General features: G+C 44.8%; 1 protein-coding gene across 4 annotated transcripts in view; it reads left to right on the top strand.

The window, feature by feature from the left end:
* GFRA1 (GDNF family receptor alpha 1) overlaps window positions 1-8,566 on the top strand; it is a 221,075-nt gene extending 212,509 nt beyond the window's left edge. For all 4 annotated transcript variants that reach the window (XM_025397767.1, XM_025397766.1, XM_025397768.1 and 1 more), the window contains one exon: window positions 1,023-8,566. In XM_025397767.1, the coding sequence (XP_025253552.1) occupies window positions 1,023-1,175 (153 nt within the window). In that variant the 3' untranslated portion in view covers window positions 1,176-8,566. The remainder of the gene's footprint in view (window positions 1-1,022) is intronic.
* Window positions 8,567-21,737: the final 13,171 nt, after the last annotated feature.

Genomic DNA, 21,737 nt, shown 5'->3' with positions numbered 1-21,737 from the left:
ATCTGCCCTTTGAGCAAGGTGAAGACTTTGAACTCCAGTTCACAAAGTTGGAAGTAAGCCTGGGCCCCGGGATCTTTGTCCCAGGATTAATACAAGTGTTCCAGGGCCCTGAGCCTCTCTGTAATCACAGTCATGTAAGATCATCCGGCACAGAGAAGATACATAGCAAATCTCACTGCTCACCAGATGTTCTCTATCTGTGGTGCCTGTGACCTCCACAGGCCCCCATGGGTAGATTAGAGCAGGTACATTACTCAATCCAGTTTACTGGTGAGGAGACCGATAATTCTGCTGTGTGTGGGCCCTGGTTCCTGGTGTAGGAGGTTGGCATTATGGGATTAAGCAGGTGCTGGGGATGGAGGATTCTATCCTGAGGAAGGACAGCTGTGCTGGCTGGGAGTCCAGAAGCTGGAGTTCTGGTTTGGTTTGCCCAGCAACGAGCAAGCAAGCGCTTGCTCTCTCCAACTCCTCATCTATAAAATCTGGGATTGAACTGGCTCATGCAGGGAGAGGCTGCTCTGCCTGTCTCCAGTGCTGTCTGTGACCCATCTCTACACAAACTGTCACTTGTTCGGGCAAGTTTCCTGAGATGACTGCTGCCCTCCTTCCCTGATGGGGAGAGACAGTGAGCATTCCTCTTCAGCCGGTGATACGAGGAGGGTTCCGTGCTGCACAGCTAACAGTTACCTGTGCAACATGGAACCCTGGAGAGAGAGGTAAAGAATGGCAGGGGTACCTGAACTCAGATATCTTCCCCCAAAATGAATTTAATAATCCCTAACGGGAGAGCAAGCAGTAAGCATTGACCAGTTTATCAAAAGTATCTGGTGCTAATCCAGATTCATGGTTTCTTCCCATAAAACTGCAAGTCAGTGAATTTGAGTCTCAGTGGTAAAATCTTGGTCAGCTTTGGTGAGTGGGTCAGCCAATGGGGAGCTGGGGGGAGAGAGAGTGTAAAGTATACTGTGGTAGAGAGAAGACATGCAGTGAATGATAATGAAACCATTCTTTCTTTCTTACAGGGTAATTATGAAAAAGAAGGTCTCGGTGCTTCCAGCCACATAACCACAAAATCAATGGCTGCTCCTCCAAGCTGCGGTCTGAGCCCACTGCTGGTTCTGGTGGTAACCGCTCTGTCCACCCTATTATCTTTATCTTTAGCAGAAACATCGTAGCTGCATTTAAAAAAAATACAATATGGACATGTAAAAAGACAAAAACCAAGTTATCTGTTTCCTGTTCTCTTGTATAGCTGAAATTCCAGTTTTAGGAGCTCAGTTGAGAAACAGTTCCATCCAACTGGAACATTTTTTTTTTTTCTTTCAAGAAAGCTTCTTGTGATCCTTCGGGGCTTCTGTGAAAAACCTGACGCAGTGCTCCATTCCATACTCAGAAGGCTTTGGGATATGCTGTATTTTAAAGGGACAGTTTGTAAATTGGGCTGTAAAGCAAACTGGGGCTGTGTTTTCGATGATGATGATGATTTTAACAGTTTTACTTCTGGCCTTTCCTAGCTAGAAAAGGAGTTAATATTTCTAAGGTAACTCCCATATCTCATCTAATGACATTGATTTCTAATGATACAAATTTCAACCTGACATTGATGCCAAGCTTTTTTTGCCACAAAGAAGATTCTTATCAAGAGTGGGCTTTGTGGAAACAGCTGGTACTGATGTTCACCTTTCTATATGTACTAGCATTTTCCATGCTGATGTTTATGTACTGTAAACAGTTCTGCACTCTTGTACAAAAGAAAAAACACCTGTCACATCTAAATATAGTATCTGTCTTTTAGTCAAAATAGAGAGTGGGGAATGAGTGTGCCGAGTCAGTACCTCAATCCCTGAACAGCACTCTTCTAATCCTAAGCCTTACCTGAGTGAGAAGCCCTTTACCTAACAAGAGTCCAATATAGCTGAAACGTCGCTCTAATACTCTTTACACTTATGAGGTTATATGTAGAAAAAATTTTACTACTAAATGATTTCAACTATTGGCTTTCTATATTTTGAAAGTAATGATATTGTCTCATTTTTTTACTGATGGTTTAATACAAAATACACAGAGCTTGTTTCCCCTCATAAGTAGTGTTCGCTCCAATATGAACTTCACAAATACAGCTCTTCAAAAGCAGACTCTGAGAAGCCTCGTGCTATAGCAGAAAGTTCTGCATCACGTGACCGTGGACAGGCAGGAGGAAACAGAGCAGACAAGCATTGTCTTTTATTATTTCTTGAAGTGCAAGCCTGCATACCTGTGGAGGGAACTGCTGGCTGCTTGTAAATGTTCTGCAGCATCTCATGGCACCCTTGTCATGATGCAATCCGGCACCTTGGTTTTCAGGTTATCTGACAAAGGCAGCTTTGATTGGGACACATGGGCATGGGCAGGTTGTCCTTTCTTTGGAAGCACATCCATGCTGGGATGCCCAGTTCTTTTCCTAAGGATTGTCCTTACTCCTGACTGCAATGTCTTGGCCACTGTTTGGAGCACTTTGGTCTGAAGGTCATTAAGGATCTGCTTGCATCTTGTTTTATGTCCTCCATGACAGACTGCAGACCATGTTAGAAAAGAAGGAAGGTTTGTGGATCAAGAGGGTTGACATTAGGTCTGGCGAGATGAGTTGGTTGGCACAGATCAGCAGGACAGGACCCTGGTGATAAGGCATCTGGCTTTGCTAACCACATATCATCTTCCATTATTCTCTTTCTTGACTAAGTAGACCCGAAAGTGCACTGTCGAAGTCTGGTTTAGATGGCGAGATTCTGAATCTACAGTGATCAAGTACTGGTGGCCACTTTTCTCCAACATTAAGTAAAGAAGCAGAGATCCCACCTTGATAAAGTGCTGGGGAGCACTGACTTTTTTCCCACCTTGGCAGAGAGATGGAGGAGGAAACCAGGGTGCACATTTCTACAGATCCCCTTTGCCTGCTGGTGTTTGCCTTCTCAGATTAGTCAAATCGCTAGGGGGAAGGGGAAATCTGTGAAATCCAAGATAAGGCATAGTCTTTTAGCTCTATTGGTGTTCAAAGTGCATTTGTGTCCAAATGTTAACACAAATGTACAGTACTCGGTACTGACTTTTTTCAGTTCAAAATGTTTTCAAGGGAAATTCAGCAGACACTCAACTGTATTTAATTAGTGAAAAGTTCTATAAAGACTCTTACTTTGAATAAACACATTAAATGTGTCAAAATATTTGGAATGCCAGTTATCTATGAGTGCATAGCTCTTACAGAGCATATTTTGTTTTCATTAAGTTATCTCTGTGTATCTACACTGGACTAATTGCATAGGGATCTGATTCTATGTGATCCACTGTAGAAAACTATTGATTACTTCTGCAGTAACAGCAGCTCTAATTAGCTTCAGATGACCAAAGAGGAAATGGGAGTTTCAGTGCTAACAAGGGCAGCCTTCATTGAAGAATGCATGGGTAGGCAACATATAAATTAAATTTTGAAAAGCCTCATCTGTCACCAACAAAGATCTCATTTTTCTTCAGTGATAAAAGCATATTCAAGTTACCAAATCCTCAATTTGAAAATCAGTTGCTGATTAAATAAATAAGGGGAAGCATCTTGTTCAGGGACAACACGTTGGAGAGATTCTTATCAAAGCAAGCCAAGCAAGGTTTCTGCCATTCAGTGTGATCTTCGTTTGACATAGTGACCCTCAAACACCACCATTTGCCCCAGAACTGGAGCACAATGATTTAAATCATTTACCTGTCTCACTTCTTCTTGGCATGCTTAAAAGCAAACATGATTCACTACTTCCTGTCCTTCAGTCCGGGCATTTGGGGTGCCAGTGAAGACAAGGGTTATCTGCTGAGGTTTGGGTGTCTTGCAGGAAGTATGTCATTGCAGTTAATTTTGATGAAATGAAACAGTAACTAGGGTCCATGCAGCCCATGACTTCCTGATTACATCTAGCCATGCCCTACTTATTATTTCAGAAAGAAAGAGGGGGCATAAAGGCAGTATTGCCACACTGATTAGAAGCACATTCATTCCACTTTGATGTTGAATATTTTTGACCGATATATGCTTGAGTATCTTTTTAATAGAGCACATGAAGGAAGAAGCGCACAACATAGAGAAGGAATTGAGAATGCCAATTACCTATTTATTTTTCCATACCTGATTTTTTTCAAGTCTCTAATAAAAAACGTGTAAGTTGAGATTAACATAGGTGATTTTTCATGAAGTATCGCGAACGATCTAGAATGTGATGAGTGTGATTTCCATTTCATTTTTTTAAAACACACTTTTTTGCTGTAGTAAGAATGTCTTAGAAGTTGTGTCTTCGAGTTACTCAAACACCAGACAGGGCTCCTCCAGAGCTGCCCCAGCCTTTGATTTGGTCCATATTCAGACACTTCCTATCTTGCATACACTCTGATGGGCCGCTTCTAGCTGCTGCCCATCTCCCTCTTGCCTTCTTGTCTCTAAATCAGACACTCCCAAGCACTCCATCTGCTGTACTAGGAGAGTGGGAGAGCCAAAGCATTTTGGAGTCCGTGTAAAGTGCCTGGGAAAAGAGATGTAAGAGCAGTGGGAGTTTATATAATTAGCAAATTCTTTTCTCAGAATTCAGCAGAAATGTATTTCTGTTGTTATTTACAAAATTGTGGCCTCAGAGGAGCTGTCTTTTGGAAAATAAGTTTTCATTCATGCAGTTAGACATGCACGATGTATTTGAATCAATAAACTGCAGACCAGAAAAGGGCTGCTTAAATGAATTTACATGTTCTAATTCTCTTTTGAGGCTGTTGATGATCTCCTGGATTCATAACCCCATGATCTGTGTTGCTTTTGCCTCTGCTCTTTGATAAAGCAAATCAGACTGTGTGACACCCATCTTTTCAAGAACAACCTAAAAGCGATGACAACAGGCAGGGGTGAATTACCACTGGCCTGGGCACAGTGACAGCAGAAGGCCCATCTGAGCTTGGAGAGTTGGAGCGATAAGGCAAAATCAAGGTGCAACAGTGGGCCATGTTCGAAGGGTGAATGGATCAGAGTCCGCTGATGTTCCTTACTGATCAGAATAGGAACCTTCTAACAGAACAGCCAGAGTTCCTTGAATCAGGCTGAAGTTATTTAGAGACAGGAAGCCAGAGCTAATAATAATATCCGAATGACAGAGGAAGGAATTTCTTATTAGAAATTCTAAAATAAAACAAGTGGGGATTTGGTTGGATACCCTTAGAAGCTACATTTTTCTCTCATCCCTAAGATAGATATCTCAAGTGTATATCTGACACCTCTTGACTTTGACACAGCTCTGCTTCTCAAGTGATCATTTAAGTCTGTTGTCTAGAATTCTTTGTAAGGGCTGGACCTCTGAAAAAGATTCTCACTGCAGAGGCCTTAAATCTGTGGTTTTTTGCCAATCCCTCCTTCCTGGGATGTATTCTGTAGGACATTTCATTTATATCAGGATATTGGCTGATTCAGCTCTCTTTCATCATTATTATTCAGGCCTCCCTCCACCACTTTGTTCTTTATTGCCTAAGTATTGCCCTCCCCAATTCTTCATCGTAATTGCTCTAAATTTAGTTCGACCCAAATTAATTTCTGTTCCAACAGATATCTTTTAAGACAGAGAAGCCTCTCTCAGGAGCCAGATGATCTGAAGATGATGCTAATCCCCAAATACGAAGTTCCTCCAGCTAACTCTCCTCTGAGCTCTCTCTTCTTAGCTTTGGGATTGGGGATGGTCTTATCCTTGCCAGGAATCCCTTTGTTGCTCCCAGTGTCTCTGATGAGCTTCTCCTCCCTCCCAGAGACCATGCAGGGGTGGTTTTCAGCAGAATGTGCCACCTGCACTTCTGATTGTTCTGAGACCCAGCCCAGAGGGGTGGAGAAGGCACACAAACCCTATTCCAATAAACTGCCTGCAGAGAACCACAGCCTGCTAATAGTTGTTGAGGTCTCAGCCCCCTAAGGTCTCCAAGCTCATTTGACCAGCGCAGCTGCGACTTCGGCTGTCTGCCTCTGGCAGGTGCCAATATCAGCATCTTGTCCCACTGCCATGGGGAGTTAATTTTTGCTCCAGGGCAGCTGCCAAACCCAGCACCGGCATCCATAGAAGGTTTTCTCTGATTTTCTTCTCTTCGTCTCAGGCTAGGCTTTCTTACCAATCCCCAATTTTGTTTTGTAGGGTGCCAGGAGACTGACCAGAGATCTTTAGCCTCTTCCTTAGTTTGAACATCTCTTGCTGCTCACACCCAGGCTTCTTCGGCAGAAAGCATGACCCATAGTAGGTACTCAGAAACTGGTTAAATGAAAAACCTTGACATTTAAGGGCTTTATTCTGTCATACAGTAGCAAGAACTGGCCTATTGGCATCATATTCCTGGCATTGGGCTGTATTGACCCTGAACGTGTCCTCCTGAGGTTTTTGAGGGTGACCTGGGAGAAAGGGTCTGAGAAAGCATTGGGATCCAAGTGACTTTAAATCTGCCCATGGCATTTCCTGCTGAGAGGTGAGAAACTAGCATCTTTACCAGCAGGCTGACATCTGCCAGAAAGGACAGAGCCCAAAATGGGGGTAGACTTTGTGGAAAATTCGCCAGTTAGTCCGCTGAGATTTTAATCTGCCTCAAGCACAGGATGCTGACAAGAAAGGTAGACCACTCCGCCGATCCCAGACGAATCCCAGGGATGACAACTTCTCCATCAGTATCCCGAGAAGCAACATCAAATGCTTATCAAGTCAGCACATTTATTGAGTGAGTACTCTGACAGAATGAACTAGCATTTGGAGCTGAATTTGAGAACACAGGGCCCTCTGACAGCAGCTTAGGGAAACGCCCATCCCTTCCAGATTGGCAGAATCCTTCCATTTCACGTCCTTCGGAGACGCTGTATTCTGTTTACAAATCATTCATGAAACTTCAGACTCAGTCTCCCAGGGGGTAAGTCCTGCGCCATGTGCAAACAATGACAAATCCAGCTCTTCCATGATGGAGAAGGCACACACACCCACCTTCATCCTGAGCCTAAAAGGGCACCTCAGAGCACTTAGGCGGCCACTCGTCTGGGCCTCAGAGGGCCATGAGCTTGGCCAGGTAGGCACAGCAGTGGGGAAATCACAACTGTCAGGTACCGGCCATGGTGCAGGTGGGAACAGGAGATGCCAGAGCTGCTTTAGCTGAGGAAAGCAAACAATCAGCAGTGCTCAAAGGAGCAAAACTTCGAATGTGCACGTTGACCCCTGATATTTGCAAGCATAGCACAGATCCTAAGACTAGAGTGAAGTGGGAAGAAGAATTAGAAAATCCAGTGGATGTCCTGAATATAGGGAACCAGGGCTGTTGAAAATCAGTAAAGGTTGATGACCTGGGGCCAGACCAGGTGACTGTGGCAGTACAGGTGAAGGTACCCTGGACCTTCTCAGTTCACTGGCTCATAAGGCTCCGCCAATAATGCGTGGTTCTCTCTCTTTCTCTCTATCTCTCACACACACACACACACACACACACACACACACACACAATGATTGGAGGGTTATATGATCCAGCATTATCTTCCTGGTGCGCCAAGCATGCTTGATCTGGAATTGTTTATTATTGTTATTATTATTTAGCTGTAGCTGACGGCATTTCTCAAATGCGGAGAAGGAGAATGGAAATTGCAGAACCAAGTCAGTTTGCCCCACCATATTTGGCTGTGGTCTTACTATCATTGGGCATTTCTGATGTGCTCTTCTGGATTCAGAAAGAGCTGATTGTCCTCCGAGGGTTGGAAAAACAGTTTCAGAAACCTGAATCCAGGGCCTTATCATTCTCATGATCTATCTTCTTCTCCCTTCCCTCGCCCAAGGGAGTGGGGGAAACACTTTTCACTGCAGAGTTTGCTTTAAAGAGTTTTCCCATCTTGCGTGCATTATCCCTTGATATTGAAATTATTTTCTCAGTTTAATCCAACTCCTGCTGAGAAGCTGTGTGAGATTTAGGTTGTGGGATTTTTTTCTTGTACTCTTTTGGATGGTGTTGCATTTTTCACTTTTAACCCGAGGGTATGTTTCAGCTTATGTTCGTTCTGTTTCATGCAGGTTTATAGTACAGTGGAGTAGAGAAGGCGGCTTCTGATTTTTAGGGTATTTTTAGAATTCATTCCTGAGTGAGGGGTTCAGACACCCAGTCTCCTCAGAACAGGGGTGAGGGGTTGACTGAGCTTTGTTGAGGAGCCTCCGGTTAGGCTTCGGGCACGTCTCCATGTTCTATTGTGTGTTTACTGAGCTTCTCACTGGTAGAAGATGACACATCTGTCTCATCGTCCTGTGTATCTGCTTTCCAGAGGACACTGGGACATTCTCCTGGGGTCACTCCCACACGGCTTCCTCACACAGCTGTTTTGCAACAGCCTTTATTGCCAACACCCGTGGAAGAACATCTCCTGTAGAAGTACAAGTTTTGCAATTTGGACTTTGGAAGTGGTTTTGTGATGTTTGAATTTTCTGTTAGCCTATTGCTCAAGCACTACAGAATGTACATAGTCCCTCTGGCCATCCTCCCACCCCAGAATATCCTAATAAACATTGTTTCCTTTTTTTAAAAAACAAAAATCATTGTGGTGTCTTTTTCTTTTATCCCATTCACTGGAAAACGCTCTTGAAATCTGCAAACATGTAGAAATCCCCAGTGTCAAAACAATGGGTTTTCTTGACAGCAGATCAGAAGGACTAAGTGTGGCTGCCACAAATACTTCCAGACCATGTTTCCGAACCTTGGTACTATTGACACTCAGGGCCAGATAATTATATTTTGGGTGGATGGGCTTGTCAGATCTTATACATTGTTGATTTCAGCAGCATCCTTTGGTAGCCCCCCATCTACACTTGTGGTCAAAGCTATCTCTGGACATTGCCAAGGGTCCTCTGAGCCTAGGCAAAATCACACTTGCTTGAGAGCCACTATTTCAGAGTCAACCTTTTGCTCATATATGAGTGGCAAAAGGCAGCAGGGTGTAGTGTAGGAGCCTGCGGGGGAGACAGCACTGGGCTTCACTCCACACCTGACATTTATATTATGTTCTCAAAATACAATGTTATAATTAGAGGATAGGGTTGGTGGATTCCTAGTTACCATCATGTTTGTATTGGATGATTTCTATAGACTTATAAATAGTATTTTGATAAAAGATAAAGACTTAGAATGAGGTGGTTGTTCTTGGTTCCAGCATCTAGCTCAGTGCCTGGCCAAGAAGAATCACTTAACATCACATGAGGCCATGAATTAGGATGGTGAAGGTGGCTGCGCAAAATATGACTCCCCTATTTCCCTGAGGAAGTTATCATCTTTGGCATCCTTATCACTGCCAGGAACCTTTAAGGCAAAATGTTAAGACATAAAACATAGTAATTAATATTGCCACTGTTGTTTGCTTCAGTATGCAACTAATGTCCCTGAAACAGCAAGAAGACCTTGCTTGCTCTAAGACAGAAGCCTGTATTTCACTTGGGATTCTGCAGGACACGCTTTTGTTCCCTTGTGATTTTTCTTTTAGCTGGGCTTTCCTATTGTCTTGCTTCCTGGCTCTGCTTTCAAATGACCAAGTTTAGAATGATTCCACAGAATCCCCAAGTTGGTTTGGATGAAAAATTTGTGTGAACATTTGGACCTTGGCCTGGTGTTTTAAAGGTATAACAAAAGCCTAGATTCCAGCAGCTCACCTGGCTCTGGGCTTCTCGGGACAGCTTTTGCAGAAATCCCCAAGTTCATTCCCGGAGAAATGAACCCCAGCTGTCAGCACAGATGGTGCAGGGCCCGTGGGGATGGGCAGGACTAGAACACTCCCAGAATCATCAAGCAGAAGTGGGAGACAGAGCCGCAGCGAGCGCCCTGGGGACCTTCAGGGTCCTCCGACCCCCATCCGTTCATATTCTAATCATCTTCGGAATGCAACCAAATCCCTGGGATGCAGGTGATAGAAAATTTAGGAGCTGGAACAACAAATGACTAATAAAACCCTGAGAGAAATGCCAAGAAAGTGAATAAAATCTATGACAGAAACAAGATACAAGACTGCTTGTGTTTGGTGACATAAATAAAACATAAACGAGAACACAGTGATGCGAAGATATGAGCAGGGGTATCCATAAAAGTCCCATAAACTGGCAGTGCTGGATGCCCTGATGGGCTTTAGCCTCACAGAGATGTCTGCCATCCAGGCTGGTAGATAGAGAATTCACCATATTTAAAAGATAAGGTGAGCATTTGGCCTGGGTGGTTATATAAATAAGGACAATCTTTAAGAAAAAAAGCAAAAATTGTATGACAATATGTATCAGAATTTAAAATCTACATCTCCTTTGAACCAACAATGTCACTGCAAGGAATTTGCCCTTCATTCTTATACAGGGTGTCAAGACGCATGCAATACTATTTTTACCACAGAATAATTTGTAATAACAAACGACTAGAAACAACCTGAATGCCCATCAATAGTGAGCTGATTAAAGAACTTATAGCGCAGCTAGATGAGGGAATATTAAGCTACTATTTTAAAAAAGGAGACGTACATCCACTAAACCAAAAGGGGTCTATAGTGTGTTGAGTGAAATGGCAAGGTACAGGATGGTGAAAAATATTGTCCTACTTGTATAGAGTTTAAAAAGATAGATGGTAGACAAATATTGATGATAGAGATAGATCATAGATAGATGATTGACAGAAAGCGGGATGATATACTCTACATCGATATAGGTGGACAGGTATAGATATAGGCAGGTATAGATAGATGATTGATAGATGGTAAATAGATGACAGCTAGATGTATGTAGATCAATAGATATATAGATGATACAGGTAGGCAATAGATGCTAGGTAGATAAGAGAGAGATAAGTATAAATAACCATAAATAAATAATAGATTATGGATAGATACTTGATGCAGATATAAATAGGTAGAGATAGAGATATTAATAGATGATAGATGATAAATTTCTATAGATAGGTAATTGACCATAAATAGACAGGTAGCTAGAAAGATAATAGACAGACATGAATATTCCCTGGATATAGTTTTTACATAGGTTTTACTCTATCCATATATTATTTGTACCCATTGTTTTTAGAGAATAAAAAGTAAAGGAAGGACAAGCTGTGCAACTTCTGGAACCCAGCTCAGATTCTGAGCCTTGCTCTTTGGAGGAGAGAGGTTGACGCAGCCCTGACTCAGAGCGCTCCCAGGGCTCTGCAGGGTTCCCTACTGCAGTCAGCCAAGCCCTGCACAGCCCAAGAAGCAGTGAGTGGCTGCCCCCACCAGCACCTCCTGCAAGATTAATTGCCGCAATTTAGGGAAGAGGCACCTTAGGGGCACCTGCTGTGCATTGTGTTATATAGGAGGGTTTTAAAATAACTCCTCTCCCTGTGGTTGACAATGTAAGGGTGAGTCATTTCCATGCAGGGCCTTCCCAGCCCAAGGGGAGGCTGGGTCAGCTCTTCCAAGAATGAACCCCACCCTGCAGACGGTACTCTCAGAAGGCTCATGATAGTAACAGCTGTCAGTTGCTGGGTGCTCACCATGCACCAAGCCTGGGGATGGATGGGCTGTGTGCACATGATCTCATTTAGTCCTCACAGCAGCTCAGATACATTTAATTTCATTTTGCAACTGAGGAGACTGAGGCTCAGAGAGAGCAAATGACTGATGCAAAGTGACACAGCCAGGGTGGGACTCCAATTCTGTTTTCTGATGTCCGAGCCCTTTAGACACCCTCTTCTGCTCTCAGGCCGGTGGGGAGAAAGTCTCCTGGCTTCTGAGCAGGAAAGCTCGCAGGTACACCCACACCCCTCGGCCCTACCACATTTCCCTCCATCCACACTTGGGGCTATGTTCTGAGAGCTGCCCAAGTCAGCATAATGCGGCATGAGTTTGTCTTCAAAAGATAATTAGATTACCTCCCTTGCCTTAAGGAAAAGAACAGCAGATTTAAAAAGAAATATGACAAGCCATCTGAGTGCCGGGACTGCTCCCCTTAGACTTACACTTCCATTTCAGTCCCTCATTCCAGACATAAAACCAGTTAAAGCCGTGGCAACGTATACAGTTAACACCAAGTGACAAAAGCCTGCCTAAGTGTTTTAAAGAATCTCATTTACCCACAGGCTGTGCCCGGAGAAACCTAGCTGGCCTGGTATCCTACAACTTGGGAAGTGCATGACGCAGCTCTGACTTCTGGGGGTGCTCAGCCACCCTCCTCAGAATCCCCTTCCAGCTATCACCCTCTGTGCCTGGTCTGTCTTCAGTCTGGGGACAGCAGACGAGGGGAGGTGGTGGGGGCAGGTCTTAAATGTCTGACCCCTGGCAGGGTGGCTGGCTCAGGAAAATGTTTTGGTCCCTAGTCCCCGTCTGATTCTAGATCTCGACCTCTCCCACTCCTGTCCACACCCAGACAACCTGCAGGGGAGAAAGCACTGGACTTGACGGTCCTTACACCTTGAGGTCCGCCACAGAATGGCAGAAGCAGCTTCCTTTGCCTTAGCAACTCAGGACCAGGGCATCTCCCTTTGAAGTGAGCAGATCAAGAAATTCAGCTTTTGGAAAGGAGCTTCAAAAACTAGGACCCAAACTGAGAAGAAATGATAAACCAGGCAATAAGAAAAATGTGGCTTCTGGGATGCGTTGTTCTGGCATAAGTTTGCTTCCCTTCCAGGTAACAGAAAGTGAATCCCCAGGCCCATCAGTTGGGAAGGCCCAGTATCAGAACAGGAGAGCAGCCACACTCTGACACAAGCCTGGTTTGTTTTCCTTCTTCCAAACATTTCCGTCACTGGAGGATGCTTCAGGTGTTCCGATGAAGTCACCAAGCTTGGGAGCAGTTCAGAGTCCACAGAGCACCTTCACAGGCAGGCATGTTCTCCCTGGACACCCCCGCTGGTGGGTGGGGAGCTGGTTCATCATCCCCATTCCAGGATGTGTCTGTCTGACCAGTGGCAGAGGGGACCCTGCAGGCCAGGAGTCCTTCTCTCAGCCCCCTTCCCCTGTGTCATGGCCTCCCCTCCAGCTCCCTGACTTCTTTTCTGACATCTTCCCACTCATGCCAGAATTGCAAAATATTTTAATTTACTATCTGCTTTTGCAGAGCACACCCGTACAGTCTACTGTATTTTTCTCTTCTACTGAGTTTTTCAAGGCAGTTTTTACGTGGTATTGAATAACCCCTGCTATCATTCAGAAAATACGCAACTTCATGTGCCTAGCCTGGGGTTGCCAGAGATCTCACAGCGTGCTGTTCACTTGCTCAGGGGCCTCAGCCCTGGTGGATCACCAAAGGGAGCAGAGGGCGGTGGCTTCCTCACTGGACACTTAAATGACTCAAGGTTGCAAACCCAGGTGTGGGGACCAGGTCAATGAGGGGGGCTGCCAGTACTGGCCCCAGTGGAGCCGATGACCTCCAGGTGTTATGCGAGCAGGGAGCCTCTACATCCAGTTACACTTCACCCCCAGAACTAGCATCAAGCCAGCAAAGCCCAGGTTTCTCAGACACTGGCACCTCCAGATCTGTTCACAGGCCCCTATCCTCCCCCAACACACCCCCCCACCATACAGTCCTTTTCTGTTTGGGTCTCTGCTTGGTCTCTATCTCTTCACATCTGGAATCAAAGACTTGTTTCCAGAGGGCCCCTACTTCCATCGGTGGTTCCTCTTCTAAGCATGATGATTACATTGGGTCTTCAGGGCAGCCTATGAGGCAGGTACTGCAGTCTCTATTTTGCCAATGAAGAAATAGAGCCTAAGTAACTGGGCAAAGTCCCATGAATCAGAGGGGACCGTGGGGTCTGAATCCAGGCAGCCCGATTCAAGGGTCTGCTTTGTAACCTGTGTCATCCCGCGACAGCCTGAAGAGGTTTCCTGCAAATCGCATCATTTTCAAGGCCATGAAAGGAAAGGATCTTTAAAGAAACGTGAGGTGTTACATTGGTCATCCTTTAGGATGGTGAATAACCAACCAATGCACGTGCTTGGATTTTCTCTTAATTTGGGATTTCCGAGTGTGAAACAGGACTTCCTTAAGTGGTCATTTCATGGGCAACGTTTTAAAAGTCTGACTCCAGACTCAGCCTGTAAGTCTCATATCCAGCTCCACTGCCAGAAGGTGAGAAGTGAACAACAGTCACTCCCAGGCAGGACTCCAGCAGTCAAGTGCACATGGTTCCTTTGCAGGGGAGGGCTACACCGAGGGAGAAGCAGATCCCAGAAGGACGGAGAGGATCCCACGGTGGCCTCGTTAAGTTCAGGATGCCTATGACCTCCCTAGTCACCAGCGTCAGGTTCCATCATTCAGGTTGACTTATTCCTCTCTCCCTCCCTGCCTGTATCCCATTGGCCAGCAAGCCTCCGCCCTCCCTTCTGTCCCTGCACCTCCACCTGTGGGCTCTCCCCTGCGACAGCATCTAGCCTTTCCTCTCCACACTGATTTTCTCAAAGTCCACTGTCATCAGGCTCTCAAGGCTTCCCAGGTTCTGACTCCAAACTACCTCTCTACTTCTACTCCTACTTTCCCCTTGCACCCAAATAAGCAGATCTCCTCACCACTTTCTCCACTGCCCCATCCATCCACCTCCCCCGCTTACCGACCCATCCCTCAGCTCCTCTCTGGGAAGCCTTCCAAGTCACTCCAGTTGACAATGAGTTTTCCATCTTTGGGAGCCCAACTTTCATGGGCTCGCTCCTATGCTCCCATGTGACCTGTGGTTCTGTGAACATGAGCCTCCCCTCCCCAGCAAGGCTGGAAATGTTACTAGTGGAGGGTGTCCAGGTTCTTGGCGCTTTGAACAAAGAATTGGACAAAACACACAAACAAAGCAAGGAAAGAATGAAGCAACAAAAGCAGAGATTTATTGAAAATGAAAACACACTCCACAGGATGAGAACGGGCCTGAGCAAGCAGCTCAAGGGCCCAGTTACAGAATTTTCCAAGGTTTAAATATCCTCTGGTGGTTTCCTATTTGTTTCTTGGTGTACAGTCTATATAAGTGAAGTCCTGGCATGCAATCAGTCTGGTTGGTTGGGAAAAGCAACCAATCAACCGCTAAAGTGCAGTTACAAAGTTACACTCCTATGCAAATGAAGAATTGGCCTGCAACCAACCTGACTGGTTGTGGGAGGGGACCAATCAGAGGTACTTTCAATGTTTCATCTGCCATACAGAAAAAGAGGGGGGTTGCAAAGGGAGTAGCCTCTGGCCCTTTTGTTACTTGGGTGTGGAAAGTTGGAGTTTTCCTTTTGATTTAGTTCTAGGAAGTCAGCCTGAATAGGCCTTAGGTTCCCTGCCTTCCAGACCCTATTCCCCTGCCTCAGAGACACCCCCTAAAAGAGAGGACAGACTTCTCTGTGTGTTCCCAGTCCACAGACTCTGAAGATACAGACTTTGGAGATGAAGTGACTTGACTTCTCTGAGCCTCAGTTTCCCGCATGTTGTCAAATGGAGTAAATACAAGAACCTGCCTCAGGGAGTTGCTGTGAAGTTACTGTGTTGGTAACAGCTGCTGTTGTAAAGAAGATAACAACAAAAACTGACGGTGACACTAACAGTAAAACTGAAAGTGATGCTGGGACCCAGGAGGGCATTTAGTAGGAGTCTGAATGTGCACTTTTTCATTTTTTGAGACCAGGTCTCACTCTGTCTTCCAGGCTGGAGTGCAGTGGTGCTATCTCTGATCACTGCAATCCCCACCTCCCAGGTTCAAGCGATCCTCCTGCCTCAGCCTCCTGAGCTGAGACTACAAGTGCATGCCACATACACAGTTAATTTTTGTATGTTTTGTAGAGACAGGGTTTCGTCATGTTGGCCAGGCTGGTCTCGAACTCCTGGGTTCAAGCGATCCACCTACCTCAGCCTCCCAAAGTGCTGGGATTATAGGTGTGAGCTACTGCGCCTGGCCACTGACTTATTCTTGAAAGAACAGATGAACTGGTTTCCCCTCAGGCTCATTCCTTCCTCCATTAGCAAGTTCGCTGGAGGCCTATCATGTGATGGACGCTATCTTTGGGAAACAGAGAAACATGATTCCTGCCCTACTGGAAGTTTATGTGCTTTTCTCTCTTCCCTCTGTTCAGACCTTGAAGATTCAGACTTTTCAGGGAATGGAGGGAGCCTCTCACTCTAGGCAGGTCATTCCATCTGATCTGCCCTGGGGACGTACGACAGAACCTATGACATCCCAAAAGACAGCTGGTTTTTCTAATATACAATAACAATCTTGTGGGAGTAAGATTCTCCTGAGTTACGATGCCTCATGTGCCCTCGTTCATTGATTTTGTTAGGAGAGACTGAAGTCTTCAAAAGATTGCCAAGTGCCTGCTACTATTTACTAAATTCTTGCAAGACAGGCTTTAGTAACTCATAACGCCTCAGCGTGTTTACCCAGTTAAATGACACTGTTTCAGCATTTGGTGGAGAAGAGCCATTTCTGCATCTACTCACATCCTGTCACTTAATTGTCATTGTATAGGAGTTCATTAACATTGCCTTAATTTGCTATGAAGAGTTAAAAGGCTTTCAAATCTAGTCAAATTCAAAACCAGTTTATTTGCCTTTCATGGTGATGGAAATGATGTGCACTGTAAATAACCTTATGTTCAACACTCAGTGATATTAATTTCACTTGACTTCATGACTTAAGGTCAAATATGTTAATCAAAGCCGCTGTCATTAACACAGTTTCCTTTTCTATTAAGTGATTATGATCACTTACTATTAATGAGTCGTGAAGTTTTAATAAATTTTTGCTGGTGTGAAATTACAACACAGTAATTATGACACATACTGTATGGATGGCTTGCTCCATGATGTAAATTTGGCCCAGTGTTGGTAAAATACAAAAGAACCGCAAATAATTAATTAGTTGCTGCCGTGGCACCAAAATAAGCCTTCACTGTGAAAGCAAATGAATGACAAATGAAGAGCCTTTTGTTGTTATTCGTGAACTGTTACACAGTGAGACCTGGGCTCTCAAAAAGGCCTGATCCCTCAAAAACGACATTTGACTAAAGCCAGAGGAAAAATATCTGCAAGAATTCTTCTGGGTTGAAGTCAGTTTTTCTGGCCTGGGGCTGATTGTATGACAGTAGGGGACAGGAGGAGGATTTTGAAATAAAATTGAAATAAAATTAAATGTTGATGCAGATGGATTGATGGGAATGGTACTTTGGAATTAGCATCTCAAGGCTGAGAGACCTCCTGCGAGCCTGGGAGAGAAACAGAGGCCTCAAGGATTTACCACCTACATTGAGAGCTCGTTGCAGAACACATCACAGTCCCTAGAGGATTATGTCAAAATGAAGATTCCTGGGCACTGCCCCCAGAAATGTTGGTTCAGTGAGTCTGGAATAGGGCCTAGGTGCCCGCACACACTCAGGACAATTCTGATACAGGTGGTCTCTGGCACACACTTTGAGAAATAATAATCTAGAAGGCCTAAACCACAATTCTTCAAAACTATATAGGAGTCAAAATCCTCACCGCAAACACGAATGTACCAGGCCCCATATTAGGCACAAGATTGTGAATTTTCTACATTGTTTACAATCAAGTAAGAAAGGGATATGTATATAAATAACAAATATATCATCATCTAAGATTTCCTGAGCATTTGCTTATAATGTGCCACACACAGAGCTGAGTATTTTATATGCACAATCAGATTTGACCTCAACACAACCCCATTTTTCAAATCTGGAAACTGAGTCACAGAGAGATTACATAACTTGCCCAAGGTCACGCAGCCAGCAAGGGTCAATGCCAAGCTAAGAAGTGGGCTCTATTATGCAGGCAGTAGACAGCAACTGCACATGTTTAGATAGGGGAGAAACACAACCAGAGGGCTTAGCAATGTCTCCTGGGACAGCGCTGTGAAGCAGGGACTGGGGTGGATGCAGGTGAGCACCCTGGGTAGCAGTTTCAGTTGTCCAGGGCAGTGGTTTGCAAACTGCTCCCCAGAGCCTTGGAGGTTTTGGGGTGTGTTCAAGGGTCAATGTTGTGGTGGAGGTTTAAGTAGAGTTCCTTATCCTTTTGCTGTCCCCTTGACACCCCTGTTCACTTTTTTTTTTTTTTTTTTTTTTTTTTTTTGAGACAGAGTCTCGCTCTGTCACCCAGGCTGGAGTGCAGTGGCGTGATCTCGGCTCACTGCAAGCTCCGCCTCCCGGGTTCACGCCATTCTCCCGCCTCGGCCTCCTGAGTAGCTGGGACTACAGGCGCCCGCCACCACACCCGGCTAATTTTTTTGTATTTTTAGTAGAGACGGGGTTTCACCGTGGTCTCGATCTCCCGACCTTGTGATCCGCCCGCTTTGGCCTCCCAAAGTGCTGGGATTACAGGCGTGAGCCACAGCGCCCGGCTCACATTTTGTATCTGCTCTTGGAGAATGCTGTCATGTGACAAAATGTCTGAAAACGCCTGGTTTGGGACACGCAAGGAAAGGGGCAGAAGGTAGAAGTGCAGGCTCAGAAATACTTCCAGGATGGGACAGGTGGGGGCCATGAGACTGAGTTGGAAGTTGGGCCTGGGTTGTTTAACCTGCTGGCACAGGGTTTGGTGAGACAGTTCATCTGGAAGTCAAGAGACAAGTCCAGAGTTTGGGGATGGAAGATTTTATATTTATTTTGGAGTCATCTGTGGCCAGGGAATTTATTCTAGAAGGAACACAGCCAGCCAGTTTCTGAGTGAGGCTGAGAAAGACCCAAGTGCCTGTTCGTTCTGGGTACCGTGCCAGGGACGGTAAACTATCACTAGCCAGGGATGGTAAAATCTATCACTAGCCCTAGGAGGTCTGCACTCCTAGGGTGGATGCTATGCCCACCTGGCAGAGGAGGCTTACTGAGTTGCAGCAGAGAAGGTTGCACCATCGACACAGCAGCTACCCTCACTGAGCACCCACATGTGCCGTGCACTTTAAATATCATCTCATTTTCTCCTCAGGAAAGCCCAGGAGGAAGACACGGTTATTTCCTCCATTTTAAAGATGAGACTAATAAACGTAACTCATGTAGGTAAGTGAGATTCCAAAGCTTGTGTTCTTTTCTCTCCACCTGTGATGACATTGCTAAGACCAGAATCTATCTTAAGTATTAAACAACAAAAGACAGGGCAGCTTCCATTATACAATGTAACCCAGACAGATGGGACCTGCCAGTTATGCTAATTCACAACTACACAGCTGAGCCTTGCAAACACTTTTCAAAGCCAGCCCCAGCTTGGGGTCACCCCTCCTGCAAGGAGAGGCAGTTTGTCTAAATTCAAAAATAGACAAAAAGGGTCCAAGAAGCAGAACTCCCACCCAAGGTGGTCAAAGTAAGAGGGAAGGAATACAAAATATGTCAGAAACTGGGTAAGGCATTTCCTATTACCTATCAAACACCTTATTACACTGAATAGGTTATGTGGGAAAGGTTTCTTTCCCTTAACCATTGCAATTGTCAACGTGAAGCACGAGTCTTCCAAGAATTTTCTGTCAAGCTCCTAACAAGTCTCAGACCTCACAACCGGAACCACAGTGCCTCTGCCCCATGGGTGCCCCATCCGAAGGCTTGTCCTGGTTTGCCAAGATCAGTGTGAGAGCCAAGCCAATGCTACTGTCTGTGTTCTTCACACATAGCATCCTCACCCTTATTCTTAGCAAGACTAGCGTCATTTAGCCTTACTTTATTAAGTTTTTATCCTTCTGTACCCAGGCAGGAGGCAAAAACTGGTAAGTGACTTGAAGATAAGGTAGGGCCAATGTGGAAACGAAAATAAAGATGCAGTAATCTGTAAATAGCTCCAGGGAAACATGTTTCCAAAGAGAGAGAGAAAAGCTAAGATGGCCCATTGCCCAGATTCCAGGGTAGGACTGCCTGTGATGTGGGAATTGCCCCTCTCTGGCCACAGGAAAGCTTGGCTCAAGTATGCAACAACTTGACCCCCAGGGACTATCCTAGAGTAGTCACTGGTTTCATTTTAAATGGTGAAAACAAGAATGAATATCTAATTTTTGTTGAGCACTAACTGCGTACCAAGAACTCTGCTCAGTGCTCCTGGGTACATCTCCTCTGAGGCAAGGTGCACCTGCAGGGTCCAGGTAGATCCACGTTTCTCAGAATGAGAAGACTGCACAGGTCTCAGTGTCAAAGACCTCTGTTGGGTTTGTCAGTCCTGGAAGTCTCCAGGGCTCCAGGGCACAATATTAACAGTGATTCTTTCCAGATGGCAGGACCTTGGATGATTTCTCTCTACTTTTTCATAAATTTTAAATGTTCAATATGGAACAATTAGTTTACACCACGAAAAGCACATCAAACTCTACTTTTTAAAAGTGTGCCAATCTATTAATTTGTCAGCTATAATAAGGAGAGTAAGGCTTTGCTATCAACGTGAACCACTGAACAACTACTAAGAAAAGGGCCCTAGGTCTTCCAGCACAGCCTGGAACAATCACTCAGGAGTTGCCAAGTTCTCTTTCAGCTGCTTTCCTATTCCATCTATTAGTCTATTGTCCTATTTATTTAGCTAACGCTTGCTTGGTTCCTGTATTAGTCTGTTTTCACACTGCTATAAAGAACTTCCTGAGACCTGGTAATTTATGATGAAAAGAAGTTTAATTGACTCACAGTTCCACATGGCTAGGAGGCCTCAGGAAACTTACAATCACGACAGAAGGCGAAGGGGAAGCAGACACAATTTTCGCATGTCAGAGCAGGAGAGAGAGAGAGAGGGAGGGAGGAAGTGCCACAGTTTTAAACCATCAGATCTTGTAAGAAGTCACTCACTATCATGAGAGCAGCATGGGGAAACCACCCCCATGATCCAATCACCTTCTACCAGGTCCCTCCCTTGACACATGGAGATTACAATTCGAGACAACATTTGTGTGGGACACAGAGCCAAACCATATCAGTTCCAAAAAGGATATTGACAGCTTCCATACAATTTAGCCAGATAGAAACTTGAAGTGGGTGAGAAACAAGAGGCAAAGTAAAATAGCAGGTGAACCCAGCACATGGGCCACACAAGACCTGGCCACTTTCAACTGGGCCGTAAACATGGCTGCAGCAGACAACAGTAAAGAAAGGCACACTAGTTGCAGTTACACTGATGGAGAGCACTCCTGAGATCAAGAGAAAGCTTCTTAGAAGGGGCATGACTATTCCCAAGACTATGATGGGAAAGTATTTGTTGCAGAGTACCTGGTAAAAATGACATTTGGTGACATAAGAATGATCAATGTGCTCAACAACATCCCTACTCTATGTCAGCCATGCTTCTCAGGGGGATTCTCTTACAGAAACAGACCAAAGGCATTGCTCCAACACACTGTTCAGGAAAGGAAATTCTAATGGGCCGTGCGATTGGGTCCAAGACCTTTATTCACTAGTGGTCTGAATTAATGCAGGTTTTAGGGTATCTTGAGCAATAGTGCCCCAGGAGGTATGCAAATATTTATTTTAAATTTTACCTTCAATACCTTTTAAATATCATAAATCTTTCAAATCATATCATAAATATAATCAAATTACCTCCACTCAAATGTGCTATATAATAAATTCTAACATTTTGGAAACTACCAAACTGATGAATCATGCATCTGGGTTGTTCTTTTGTAACCCTGACAATGAAGCCCTTACCATACTGGTTTAATTGAAAAGTTTTCTGAGATGGCCAGGTACACTGTGGAAGAAATAAACATTGCCAAGTGTACCCTCTTATCTATGTGAACTGTGACATTCTTACCCCACATGAACA

The sequence above is a fragment of the Theropithecus gelada genome, chromosome 9, assembly GCF_003255815.1.
Source record: "Theropithecus gelada isolate Dixy chromosome 9, Tgel_1.0, whole genome shotgun sequence".
NCBI lineage: Eukaryota > Metazoa > Chordata > Mammalia > Primates > Cercopithecidae > Theropithecus > Theropithecus gelada.
The sequence above is the reverse complement of the archived record's forward strand: the minus strand, read 5'-3'. Positions and strand labels throughout refer to the sequence as shown.